The sequence below is a fragment of the Hemicordylus capensis genome, chromosome 1 (assembly GCF_027244095.1).
Source record: "Hemicordylus capensis ecotype Gifberg chromosome 1, rHemCap1.1.pri, whole genome shotgun sequence".
Lineage (NCBI taxonomy): Eukaryota > Metazoa > Chordata > Lepidosauria > Squamata > Cordylidae > Hemicordylus > Hemicordylus capensis.
In genome coordinates, this window is record NC_069657.1 from 368,501,656 (window position 1) to 368,515,441 (window position 13,786).

General features: G+C 43.3%; 1 protein-coding gene across 1 annotated transcript in view; it reads left to right on the forward strand.

Annotated features, from left to right (window-relative positions):
* Positions 1-13,786, forward strand: part of IGF2R (insulin like growth factor 2 receptor) — a 138,276-nt gene that overhangs the window by 26,238 nt on the left and 98,252 nt on the right. Inside the window, exons 3-4 of the mRNA XM_053294828.1 lie at positions 10,938-11,062; positions 12,594-12,692. Coding sequence (XP_053150803.1) covers positions 10,938-11,062; positions 12,594-12,692 — 224 coding nt within the window. The remainder of the gene's footprint in view (positions 1-10,937; positions 11,063-12,593; positions 12,693-13,786) is intronic.

Genomic DNA, 13,786 nt, shown 5'->3' on the forward strand with positions numbered 1-13,786 from the left:
CTTGAAACCTTCTGCTCTTCCCAGAGCGGCTTCATCCCCTGAGGGGAATACCTTGCAGTGCTCACACATCAAGTCTCCCATTCATATGCAACCAGGGCAGACCCTGCTTAGCTATGGGGACAAGTCATGCTTGCTACCACAAGACCAGCTCTCCTCTTCAGTTGTAGAATCATTGGTGGATAATGACTCTAGTGTGATCCAATTCAGCTTATATGCTGGTGGAGCATTCCCAAGGAAGTCCAACACAGATGTGTTGGATTTCAGAAGAGGAAACTTCTCAAAAATGGAGTGGTAAAAGGGAAGATGAAAGGGAAAGTCTGGAGGGTCAAATCACTCCAGAAAGCATGGAACATATTTGAACCCACAATAATAGAAACTCAGTTGGCATGTATACTGAGGATGAAAGGTACCACCAAGTTCAGGATGCCACTGGCATGGCTGACAAGTAGAGTCAGGGAAGCTATACAAGGGAAGAGAAATGAAAAGAAAGGAAGATAAATTTATTTGGACCCTTAGATGAAGAGGATGTGAAAGGGATTGAGGAGGATAAGGAGATTGCAGAGAAGCTGACTGAGTTTTTTGCATCTGTCTTCATGGTGGAGGATACTGAGCTTCTCAGGCCTCTAGGTTGAAGCACTGGACCAATTTGAGGTGACAAGAGAGGATGTTCTAAACAGTCTTGAAAATTTTTTTTCAAATCTCCAAGGGCAGTTGGCACCCACCCAAATGTTCTGAAGAAACTCAATTGTGAAATTGCTTATCTCTGAGCAAAAATAAGTAACGTGGTCCTACTACAACCAAGCTTTGTTCCAGAGGACTGGAAAGCAGCTTATGTAACTCTAATGTAAAAATGGGATTCGTGGGAGGGGATCCGGGAAACTACAGACTGGTTAGCTTAATGTCTGTGCTGGGTAAATTGATAGAAAGCATACTTACGGACAAAATTGTTAAACATATAGAATAACAGGCTTTGCTGAAGGAGAACCAGCATGGCTTGTGCAAGGGCAAGTCTTGCCTCACTAATCTTTTGGAGTTCTTTGAGAGTGTCAACAGACTTGTGCATAAAGGTGATCCAGTTGATGTGATATATTTGGACTTCCAAAAAGCTTTTGACAAAATTTCTCACCAAAGGCTTTTGAGTAAACTTAGCAGTCATTGAATAAGGGGGCAGGTTCATGTAAGGATCAGTAACTGGTTGAAGGCCAGAAAACAGAGGGTAGGAATTAATGGACAGTTTTCACAATGGAGGGAAGTAGGAAGTGGGGTCCCCCAGGGATCTGTACTGGGACCAGTGCTCTTTAACTTATTAAATGATCTAGAAGTTGAGGTAAATGGCGAAGCAGCCAAATTTGCAGATGACACTAAACTATTTAGGGTAGTGAAATCTAAAATAGATTGTGAGGAGCTCCAAAAGCATCTCTCCAAACTGGGTGAATGGGTGACAAAATGGCAAATGCAGTTCAGTGTAAGCAAGTGTAAAGTGATGTATATTGGGGCAAAAACCCTCCAACTTCACATATACACTGATGGGGTCTGCGCTGTCGGTGACTGACCAGGAGAGAGAGATCTTGGGGTTGTATTGGTATCTCATTGAAAGTGTTGACTCGATGCACAACAGCAGTGAAAAAGGCAAATTTAATGCTAGGGATCATTAGGAAGGCGATTGAAACTTAAAATGCTAATATTATAATGCTTATACAAATCTATGATGTGACCACATTTGGAGTACTGCATACAGTACTGGTCACCATATCTTAAGAAGGACATTGTGGAACTGGAAAAGGTGTAGAAGAGTGCAACCAAGATGATCAAGGGCCTGGAGCACCTTCCTTATTAGGCAAGGCTATAGCATCTGGGGCTTTTTAGTTTGGAAAAGAGGCGACTACGTGCAGACATGAGGTGTATAAAGCTATGAATGGAGAGAGTAGACAGAGAAATATTTCTTCCTCTCACAACACTAGAACCAGAGGTCATTCCATGAAACTGAAGGCCAGGAAATCTAGGACTGAGAAAAGGAAACACTTTTTCACACAGTACATAATTAATCTATGGAATTTTTTGCCATGGGATGTGGTGTTGGCCACTAGTTTGGGTGGCTTTAAAAGGGGCTTGGACAAATTCTTGGAGGATAGGTCTATAGGCCACCTCCAGCCTCAGAGGCAAGATGTATCTAAATACCAGCTGTAGAGGAGCAATGGCAAGAGAGAGGGAATGCCCTCTTCTGCTGCCTGTGGGCTTCTCAGAGGCATCTGATGGGCCACTGTTGGGGAAACAATGCTGGACAAGATAGGCCTTGGGCCTGTTCCAGCAGGGCTGTTCTTCTGACACTTCCTTGATTATATAAAAGCTGTTCAGTGTGACAAGCTAAACTATGAACAGGTCAAAATTCACAAAGCTTCATGCTACTGAGAAATGTCTGCCAGGGTGCCCTTGTTGGCTCTCTTATTTGCAACAGGTATAGAGTCTTAGGATGTGATAATCAAGATTGAGCAAGGGATTTAGAAGAAAATAGGGAAATAAAAATTTAAAATATCCTTAGAGACAAAAATATGGTATCCTGAACAAAACCAGAAGAAGCTATGAATGAAGAACCAGAAGAAGCTATGAAAATATACAATATTTTTGTATGTATTATATTTTTATATCACCTGATAAATCTCTAGGTGGTGTACAAAATTTAAACAGTATAAGTCACAGATGAAAATCCACAAAACACAATAAAAACAATAGCATAAAACAGTTATTAAAACAAATTATTAAAATTCTAATTAAAAGCCTGCAAGAACAGGTGAGTCTTGAGGGTCTTCCTAAAAACAGAGAAGACGCTCTTATTTCAGTAGGGAGCATATTCCAAAGCCCCAGGGTAAGCCCGGTCCTGGGTCACCACCAAATGAGCTGGCAGCAACCATAACGGGACCTCTCCAGAAGATCATTAACAGGCAGCAGCATTCATGATAAAGAAGGTGCTCACTTAAAAACCCTGGGCCCAACCCGTTAAGGGCTTTATATATGTTTTAACCAACACTTTGTATTTCGCCTGGAAACATAGCAGCAGCCAGTGCAGTTCTTTTAAAATCTGTGTTAAGTGCTCCCTTTGTATTGTCCTGGAGACCAATCTGGCTGCTGCATTCTGTACCAATTGTACTATGTACAAAGGCAACCCTATTTAGAGCACATTACAGTAGTCAAGCCTGGAGGTTACCAGCATATGTATCATAGTTTTAAGGTCATTTATCTCCAGAAATGGACATAGGTGATGTATCAGCCAAAGCTGATAAAAGTGCTCCTGGCCACAGGCTCAGGAGAAACCTGGGAGAGTTTTGGGTCCAGGAGCACTCCCAAGCTAGGTTCTGGATCTTTCAGTGGGAGTGTGACCCCATCCAGAACAGTGGTTTTCAGCATTCTTAAACAAGTGTACCTCTCCTGTTCTAAAACTTCAGTTAAGGTAGGGTGTATTACATAATGTAATAGACAAACAGCCAGGAATTGTGACCCCAACCCTCCAGAATTTTTTAAAAAATGTTTAAAATCCTATTTGCCCATTTCTTTTGTGGGTTGGGTGGTAGGTAGCCTACATCATGCCCTACGACACAACCCACTTTTGTGTCCCTAGGAGCTACTCATGTGGAACAATGGGGTGTTTCAAGCTTCCCTATTGTTTGCTATGGCTGGAATAAGCTGCACACAAGTTTTGCACTGCAGTTTCCAATGCATTTTGCAACCCTGCCTTGAGAAATATTGCAGAAGCACACAGTAAGAGGTAATCTGTCCCAATACAGAACACATATTTCAAAGACAGTCCAAAAATGCCCCCCCCAATTATTGACCCGGAATCCACTGCCAGTCACAATGCTTGCGCTACAGTAACATCATTGACACAAGTTGCTCTCCCATACACATTTATTCCTAGCATTGCAATAGCTGCCCCCAGCAGTACCCCAAGCATAGCCATAAGCTCAACTAGAGCAACTTTAGCCACACTTTGACTAAGTACACCTTGCAATGCAGATTGGAGAGCACACACACAGCTGCCACTGTCCATGTCTTGCTACAACACTATCTCACAGATAAACCAAACCACAACTCAAGGAAGGTTCAAGGGAGGCACCCAAGTTCTGCCTTTGTCAATCTGAGATCCAGCAAAGCCAGATAGTTATAGCAGCAATAGCACAGCTTTGTTCACACCCCCTGAGTCTGTAGATTGGGTAGTATATTTAATCTTTTAATAAATAAATATTATACTCAGTACTGAGAAAACCAAACAAAATCAAACCTTCCTTCCTTTAGTCCTGTTGTTTCCTCTTCTTCAAGAGAGGCACAGTATAAGGGCTTTCTCTCTTTCTGCCTCCCAGTCCCTTTGAAAACATCTTAAATTTGAAATTCCCTCCTTTTTGTGCCCCCCCCCCAGCCAATGGGGTCTCAGCTGCCCATGACAACACTTGATTTGTATACTAACAAGCCAACCAAGAAGCAAGGCGATCACAAGCCCATCAGCAAGGGATTGCTGTTTTTCAGCAAGGGAAAAACAGACATCCAAAGTGGTACTCAGAATGTCAAAACATTTTGATCAAAATGGTCCAAGCTTGTAACCCTTGAAACGACAGTGAGGGAAATACTTGGTGGTGATCAGAGACAGCATTTCCTTTCCTGCTGAGCCTCTCAGTCAGGCTGAGAAAAGACTGGGCTGAGCACAATGAGATGAGGCCCAGGTGCTGCCTGACACCCCTCCCCTCCTGGAGAGGATATGTCTTGATTTGTGAAAAGAATCCTCCAACCATGAACCAATGGCACAACATGTCAGTGAGTCAAGGAGTTGGAGGGCTTCACACATGCTCTTTGAGGCTTCAGAGTATCTCCAGAAGTTCATGTAGTTCTGGTTGAAAATTCTTGCCTTTCTTGCATATAACTCAATCTATTGGTAGGACATTAATAAATGTTAATCTAATGCTACTAGGCTTAAATCTGAGTAAAAAAATTGAAATATTTACATTATAGAAAAGCTTTACTACACTACCCTGATTTGTATTGATAGAAAGGAACAAATAAAATTGTTGAACAAATAGAAGTTGATACTGCATGGCTGGTGTATTATTCTTCACAAGATGAACCTTATATGTAGCAATAGCAATAGCACTTACATTTATATACCGCTCTATAGCCGGAGCTCTCTAAGCGGTTTACAATGATTTAGCATATTGCCCCCAACATTCTGGGTACTCATTTTATCGACCTCGGAAGGATGGAAGGCTGAGTCAACCTTGAGCCCCTGGTCAGGATCGAACCTGTAACCTTCTGGTTACAGGGCAGCAGTTTTACCACTGAGCCACCAGGGGCTCTTTATGTGTATATGTAGGGGATAATGGGTTATATCCAAGCCCTCATGAAATTAATGGAATGTTAGTTGATCTCATTGATTTCTGTGGTACTTAAATCATGACTAATTTAAGGTAAAACCAATTAAATATTGTAATTTTCATTTATAATATTTCCTTTTTGGAAGGGCAGTATATAAATTGAATTAATAATAATAATAATAATAAATAAATAAATATTGGAGATGTAGATATCAGTCTGCAGATTTCATTCACATCTGTTGTGGGTGCTCAGAGATTGAGTAAATTGACTTTGCTTGATGATCATAGGCCATAATAAAGAATCTGATCTGAGTAATATTGGCCTAAAATTCTATAAGAAATGAAATTATTTGCACTAACACTTAGAGCCTTCTGTCTGTCATATAAAATTATGACTCCTGTTAGGAAAAAACAGAATTCTTTCCTAATCTCTGGTTTGCTATCTGCTGCTAAATTTGCAGTTGTGAAGAATTGCCAGAGTGTAAAAATACCTACTGGAGTTTTGCACTTGGGCATGTTGCTCAAATGTACAGATTTTATGAGGCTGTAGTTGAAGAGACAAGACAGAGAGATGTGGTGCCCATTTATTGAATTAGGCATTTGTGGGAAGGGGAGCTTAGATAAACACAGACAAATATTTGTAACTGCTTTAAGTTTTGCAATTCTAAATTAAGTGTATTCTGACTGAGGTTTCATTTGTAACTACAATAGAAATGGTCTGTAACTATAGTGTAAAACATACTGTTTCATTTGTAACTACAATAGAAATGGTCTGTAACTATAGTGTAAAACATACTTTATTTTTAAAAAGAGAGATAAAGGTACAAACAAAAAAGGGAAAGAATCCTGAAATTGAATCTAGCATAAGAACAGCCTTGCTGGATCAGGTCCAAGGCCCATCTAGTCCAGCATCCTGTTTCACTCAGTGGCTCACCAGATGCCATGTAGTGGACCATGTAGCATCCTCTATAATAAAGTCCCTGGGTGTGCGCCCGTGTCCTCCAGTGTCTGCGGCCGTGTCTCCCTCGGCCGTTTTGGGCATGCGCAGAGCGCATGCCCAGAACGGCCGAGGGAGACACGGCCGCAGGCACCAGGCGGCCATGTTGGGAGCGTTGGAAGTGGTGGCGAAGCTGCAGCAAGAGGCGGCAGCGACTGGGGCCAATGCCGGCTGTGGCGGGGTGACAGGGCCCGGCGGCGGCGGCGGCGGGGCAATTGAGGGGTGATGGCGACGGCGACTGAGGCCCATGGTGGTGGCGGCGGCCGCGGCTGGGCGATGGGTGGTGGTTGCGGGCCCGGCCCGGCAGCGGACGGGCAGCCCGCAGTGGGCCCCGATACCGGGGCAAAAGGTGGGAATGGGAGGAGCGGTGGCTGTCCTGCAGCCGGCCGCAACGACTGACAAGCGGCGGCAGTGGCCACGGCAGGCCGCGTGGCATGGCGGGTCTGCCAGCGGAACAGGCCGTGGAGGCCAGGAGGAGCCCGTGGGAGACTGGGGTGCGACAGAACCGGGCGGCGGAACTTAACTGTTTGCCGCCCAGGAGAAGGAGCGGCGGGCCGGTAAGAAGAACTATAAAAATGCAGGGGGAGGGCAAGAGGTAGTGGGTCGGGGGGAGGGGGGAGGGCAAGAGGGGGTGGGTCAGGGGGGAGGGGGGAGGGCAAGAGGGGGTGGGTCAGGGGGGAGGGCAAGAGAGTGGGGCAGGAGGGAGGGGGGCAGGGAGTTGTTGCGGATGTTGCTTCCCTTTGTTGCAGCCGCGGAAGGGGGAATGGTGGCGGTGGGGCCCGGAGCACACAACCCTGCTGGGCAGGGGGGAGGGGGAAGGGGGAAGGACAAGAGGGAGTGGGGCAGGAGGAGGGGAAAGGGTGAGAGGGGGAGGGGGAAGGGCAAGAGGGAGTGGGGTAGGGGGAAGGGAAGGGCATGAGAGAGTGGGGAGGGCAGAAAGGACTGGGGCAGGAGGCTGACAGGAAGGGGAGGGTGAGAGAGGGGAGGGGGAGGGAGGGCAAGAGAGTGGGGTGGGAGGGAGGGGAAGAGAGGCAAGAGTGTGGGGCAGAAGGGAGGGAGGGAGAGTGGGGCAGTACTCCCAGAAAAGGGCCCCCACTCTCGGCCAGAGGAGGCGGTGGGCCCGGCCGGGTGAAGGATGACGCGGTGCGGCCGAGGCGGAGATAGCTGGCCCCAAAGGTCTACTAGCGCCCGTTATTTTAACGGGCTTAAAAATACTAGTTTAAAATAAAGAGCTAATAGAAACTTTGGTGAATCAGTGGCTAGAAAAATCTGATTGTATTAAGGAGATCAAGGCCTTGTATACAATATGGTTTTTGGCAGCCTCAGTTCTACTTATGATGATGGTATGCTTTCAGCAGGTTACTGTGTGGAAGGATGGGAGGAAATGAAAGGCATTCAGTGCTCAAAGCAGTTCAAGTTGTTTGAGTAGAAGATAAAATATTTTATTGTAGTAATAGAAAACACTTGCTTCATGGTTTGACTCACTTGGCTTGTATAAGCTTGTATATGTATTACTAGGGTTGAGTGGCTTCCTGTTCACTCTGACCCACATTAGGTTTTGCCTATCTTCTGGTTCAATTTAGAGAACTTTCTGAATTGAGGTATGTAGTCTGTCTAAATTTTCAGATTGCATCATGTTTTCCCATGCACACTTTACTTATAGTACAAAAAAGAGTTGCCGTATGATCCCTTTTTTGCACTATGTGCACCAGTAATAGGAATTACTATAAATTCCTGTTCTGGATGGGGTTACACCACCCAGAAAAAGCAGACATGTAGCCTGGGAGTACGTTTGGTCCCAAACCTCTCCCTATCTCTCAGCTTGAAGCAGTGACCAGGAGAGCTTTCCATCAGCTTCAGCTGATACGCCAGCTATGTCCATTTCTGAAGATAAATGACCTTAAAACAGTGCTGCGTATGCTGATAACATCCAGACCTGACTACTGCAATGCGCTCTTTGTGGGGCTGCCTTTGTGCATAGTCCAGAAACTGTAGCTGGTACAGAATACAGCAGCCAGGTTGGTCTCCATGGTTATCCGAAGAGCTCACATGACACCCATTTTAAAAGAACAACGCTGGCTGCCAATACGTGTCCTGGCAAAAAACAAAAGTGCTGGTTGTTGCCTATAAAGACCTGAACGGCTTGGGCTCAAGGTATTTAAGAGAACACCGTCTTCGCCATGAACCCTACTGCCTGTTAAGATCATTTGGGGAGGTCCAGTTGTGGTTGCCATTTGGGGAGGTCCAGTTGGTGGTGACTAAAAAACTGGGTCTTTTTTAGGGTTGCTCTGGGACTTTGGAATGTGCTTCCTAACAAAATTAGAGCCTCCCCTTCTCTGGATGTTTTTAAGGAAGGTCTGAAAACATACCTGTTTAATCAGGCTTTTAGTTTATAGTTCTAAAGTTTTCAGTCTTATCTATATTTCAAACTGTTTAAACTGTGTTAATGTGTGTGGTGGTGTGTTTAGATTGTGAACTGCCCAGGGACTAGCATATGGGATGATATAGAAATGTGTTAAATAAAATTAAATAAATTTATGAAATTCTCACCTGGGTTTCTAATTACTTGGTCATTTTTTTGGAGCTGCATTAGTGATGTGCTTGGTTTTTTATACCTGACTTTGCTGAACTTGCTCTGTATGTGTATCTTCCTGCAGTTGAAGTTGTGCTTGCAGGAGTCATTTAGGTTGCACTCCTACACACTTAACTTGGAATAAGTTCCATTGAATTCAGTGGGATTTGCTTCTGAGTAGACAAGCATAGGCTTGCTCTGTCAGCTTCTTATAATTGCCTTGTGTTCTACCAGCAGTAATTGTTAACTTTTCCTTTAGTAGTTTAATTAAGATGCTTTGTCAAACTTATCTGCATAGAACATGCTTTGCTACAATGGCTTCTTTAATTAGGCTGGCATATATGCAATACAAGCTTTATAGTAACTAAGCAATTAAGACTGAAACCCCAAAACAGAGCAGATACAGTTGACTCCTTCCTATGCTTGTTCTCCCCACCTGCTGCCGCTAAGGGTTTTCAGCATTCTTGAGAATGGTACAATATAAATACATACTAGTTCTGCCCATCTGTCTTGAGCTTTAGGTGTTCGGGAACAAAAGAGCAATTTGTGACCAGTGTTCTCTAATATTTTTTCATCTGTGTGGTGCAGAATGAGTTTTGTTCTGGGTGGCTGTATCATAGTGATGTGTGTGCACATACATTCAGAATGGGGCCTTTCTGATTCAACATGAGTGGGATCTAAAATTAACTGAGCAGATATCCAAAAATGTGTGAGCATGCGCACACCTTAGAGGGAACACTGTTTGTGGCTTCTTCTAGAAAGTTAATTAAATCCTCTAAGAATATGCTTCACTTCCCTGACATCTCTGTTAATATCAGGTCGGATCATTTTCTTTCCCTTTGCCCCTACCATTCTGGTGATGATTTAAGTTTCCCAGCAACTGGTTCCATGAAAATAGGGGAAATAGTTACTGCCGAACTCCCTCAGACTTGTTCATGCAGGTTGGCTGACTGATCTTCTGCCCTTCTGTGGAATATGATAAACCAGGGTTTCTTAACCTTGGGCCCCCAGATGTTGTTGGACTACAACTCCTATCATCCTCAACCACAAAGGCCATGTCTGGGGATGATGGGAGTTGTAGTCCAACAACATCTGGGGGCCCAAGAAACCCTGTGATAAATGATGAACCTGTAACTCTAAATGGTTGTTTTAAAAATAAACCATCTAAAAACTTGCTGCTTTCTAACTAGTTCAAAACTTAATTCAGCTGACAAATCTTGTCAAATGTGGTTGCGATATAAATAGAAATTATATTGGAAATATTTTAAGCAGCATCCAGAGTCTCTAAAATCCTAGACAAATTATTGGCTTCAGTGTATTATTTTGTATTGGAATATAAACATATTGGTACATGAATGATGTGGCCTGTAGTTTAGAAAGAAAAGAGCAGGGTGTGAATATCGAGGTACTTGCTGTAGAGTGGGTTGTTTGCCATGACTCAATCCCATGCTGCCCTTTGACCATATGAATACAGGGAATCGCATGGACTGGGTTGATCTGTGGGAGCACTCCCCACATGAGAGCTGGAAGATGTTAACAGTCTGCTTAAATGAATATAACGTGAATGGCTTGTCATGGTAGACAGTGGAAATTCTACATAGGGCATTGGAAGCAGGCATATACAAGTGACTCTTCTGGCAGGAGAGGTGTCACAGCTACTGTGAACTGAGGTAATTGAACTGCATTTTGCTTCAAAGGTAGTTTGTAAAATTCAGACTGCTAATCCATAGCAGAGGTTCTTCAACTGTCATGCATATCTGAATCAGCACTGTCCTAGCTGAATCCAGGCTTATACAAAATTTGTCAAGCAGTTGGTGGGTGTGATGGGGTGAGCCTACAGCTTTCCTACTGAGAGCATCTTTCTCTACTGGGAGACATGGCTCTCATGTTGAGAGCTAAACATCTGCCACAGTCGGCGTATAGAGAGAAACTTGTTTCATAGTGTTGTGGTGATTCCTTGATACATAAGTGTGAAGTCCTGAATTGATTTTCCATAATTATTTCTCTGGCTTAGGTGATGCTTCATTGAAGAAAACTTCTAAACTTCTCGTGGAGTTCAACACTACAAAAACTTGTTCACAGCACGGTACTCGGTTCCTGCTACAAAGCAACATTAAATTCTATTGTGGGAAGTCTCTGGTTAGTACTTGTGTGTTGTTAACAAAACAAACTAGAATGTTGATGCGAGTGCAATAGATCTCTATGCATGATCAATTCCCATGGCATTCTAGACCTAAAATGCATCCGTGCCCTTTCATCATTAGTCTTGCTAGGTTGTGGGGATATTAAAACTAGCTGAATCATTCATTCCTAGGGCATGCATGTGGCGCTGATGGAGGATACTGAAATGTGTCCATGCATGTGCCTCTCAGAAATATCTACAGATGCTCTAAGTTCATGTGACAGTTTCTGCTCTTATTTTGTCCCCCCTCCCCCTGCTCTGCTACTCCCATTTTACCTGGTCAGAAATTTACCTGAAGGAATGTAGCAGATTATGAGTAGCCATATATTCCTCAAAGAAACCTAGAGAGTAGATACTCTCAGTAACTCGCTGGAGTTCTGGTACTGACCCAGTTGGTGAAATTGCAATGGTGGTTTTAACTAGGACTGAACTGAAACAACTTGCCCAGTTTCTTGCTTGGTTTTTGTCAGTATCAAAGTGCCTCCAGCATGTTGGTGGCTTCTGACTCTTGTGGTTTGTCAGTACTATTCATTGTCTTTTATGTTCCCATTCCCAGCACTCTTTGTCCTTGTTAATATTTAATCTGGCTGTGATGACCCATGTGATGCCTAGTTTCATGATTTCATTTTTTGACATGGTGACCTTTAGTCAAAATCATATTGGTCACCACATCTAATGGGTCAAATGGCAGTGAGAATAAACATGCAGAAACAGCCACAAAAGCAAAAAGTGTTCTAAATAGCACAGAAACATATGTTGGAGGGAATTATGAAGCAAATATTGAAGCTAGCAAAATTTTTGGTTCAGCCCTAGTTTTAATCTGATAGAGCAAAAACATGAATATAACAGGAATAAAATAGGCAGCAAAATATACTTCTAATATGGCGTATGTGTTTGTATATTCCATGCATCTTCCATTCTTGGTATCTGTCAAATTCAGCATCCTAATAACTTCTTCTTTCTTTTCGATCTTAACAAGTTTATGTCCATGAAACCATTTAGGCACTATGTAGTTAAATGTCAGCAACCAAAAGGAGCCTGTGGTGGATTTCTGGTGCTGAAGCAAGGGGGCTTCATTGCTTTGTATGGCTATGCCTTCACTTATCCCTCCCACAACAACTGTAGCTCTTCTTTTGTCAATTCTTGTTCAACTCTGATTTTGCCATTGAACACGGGGATGTCTTTGAGTAAGTAACCGGTAGCTGGTGCAATTTGACTGTCCATAGTTCCCAAATGACTTAATCCTCTTTATCCAAAGCACCTTGGTTCATCATGCACATGTCTGTACCTCCAGGATTCCAGTTTCCTTATGCATATGGAGTGAAGTAGGCTCTTGCCTACAAAAGATCATTCAGCAATGAAGAACCTGCCAGAGCATTCTTATTATTCTAGGTTGAAGTCGTTCGTTTAAAATCTGTTAGATTAAATCAGCTTTCAGTTTCAAAATGTGAAACAGCAAATGCTATATTTTATCACTTTGTTCTTTAGGGTTCTCCAGAATTTGTGACTTCAGCTGAGTGTGTGCACTACTTTGAGTGGAAGACTTCTGTTGCATGCAAGAACGACTTATTCAAAGCAACAAATGAGGTAATGCAGGTTCTTGGCAAGCACACAGTGATTTTGTCTGCTCAAGAATCCATTGGATGCTTTGTCTATTTTGTAGGTTGCCAGGTTTGTAGTGATGTCATGGGCTCACTTAAACTGTGAAGTAATCATTTTTTTTAAAAAAACAACCACCCAAAACTTTGTTTGTGTTAAACATTGATTCTGAAGGGGCTTGGCACCATCACATGCTGACTATGCTCCCTGCTACTAGCCATCATTTCCTTCTCATGTTTAGGATAATGGTAATGTGGAATCTTCCATGTAGCTCTGGTCTGGATGCCACCAAGACATAGGAAATATATCTCCAATGCTTCCCTAAATCATGGAAGGAGGCCTTAAACTTCCCGGCTAACTTGGCAAAGAGGCACCTTTTAACATGGTGATTCTCTTTATTTAGCAGGGGGAGAGTAACTGGCCCTATCCACCCCCAGCACAGTTCTTCCAGTGGCTGTTGCTGGTGTCTATCTTGTGTTTCTTTTTAGATTGTGAGCCCTTTGGGGACAGGGATCCATCTTATTTATTTATTTATTATTTCTCTGTGTAAACCGCTCTGAGCCATTTTTGGAAGGGTGGTATAGAAATTGAATGATTGAATTGAAACTTGAGGACTCTACCCTTGCCCCTCAACAGGGTAAATAAGTTTGGGAAAGTGTGTGTGGAGCGGGGTATGTCATGCTCCTAATTATCATTGAGAGAATGATGGAATGGGCCTTAAATTAAAGAAGCTAATCTGGGTCTGATCTGAAATGAGCTCAGATTAACTTGTTCTGGAGGCACGTTTGGATCAGGCTGTTGGTTGAAAGGGGTGGAGATATATTTCCTATGTCATGGTGGCATCCAGACCAGAGCTACATGGAAGATTCCGCATTACTACTACAAGGAAGATTCTGCCCCGAGACTTTGATTTGGGGCGGTACATAAATATATTAAAATTAAATAAATTACCATTATCCTTAACGTTATCCTTAATGATGGCTAGCAGCAGGGAGCATAGTCAGCAGGTGGTGGTGCCAAGCCCCTTCAGAATCAGTGAATCAGGTGGGTGCAGCTCATCTGTTACATCTGCCCTTTTCATA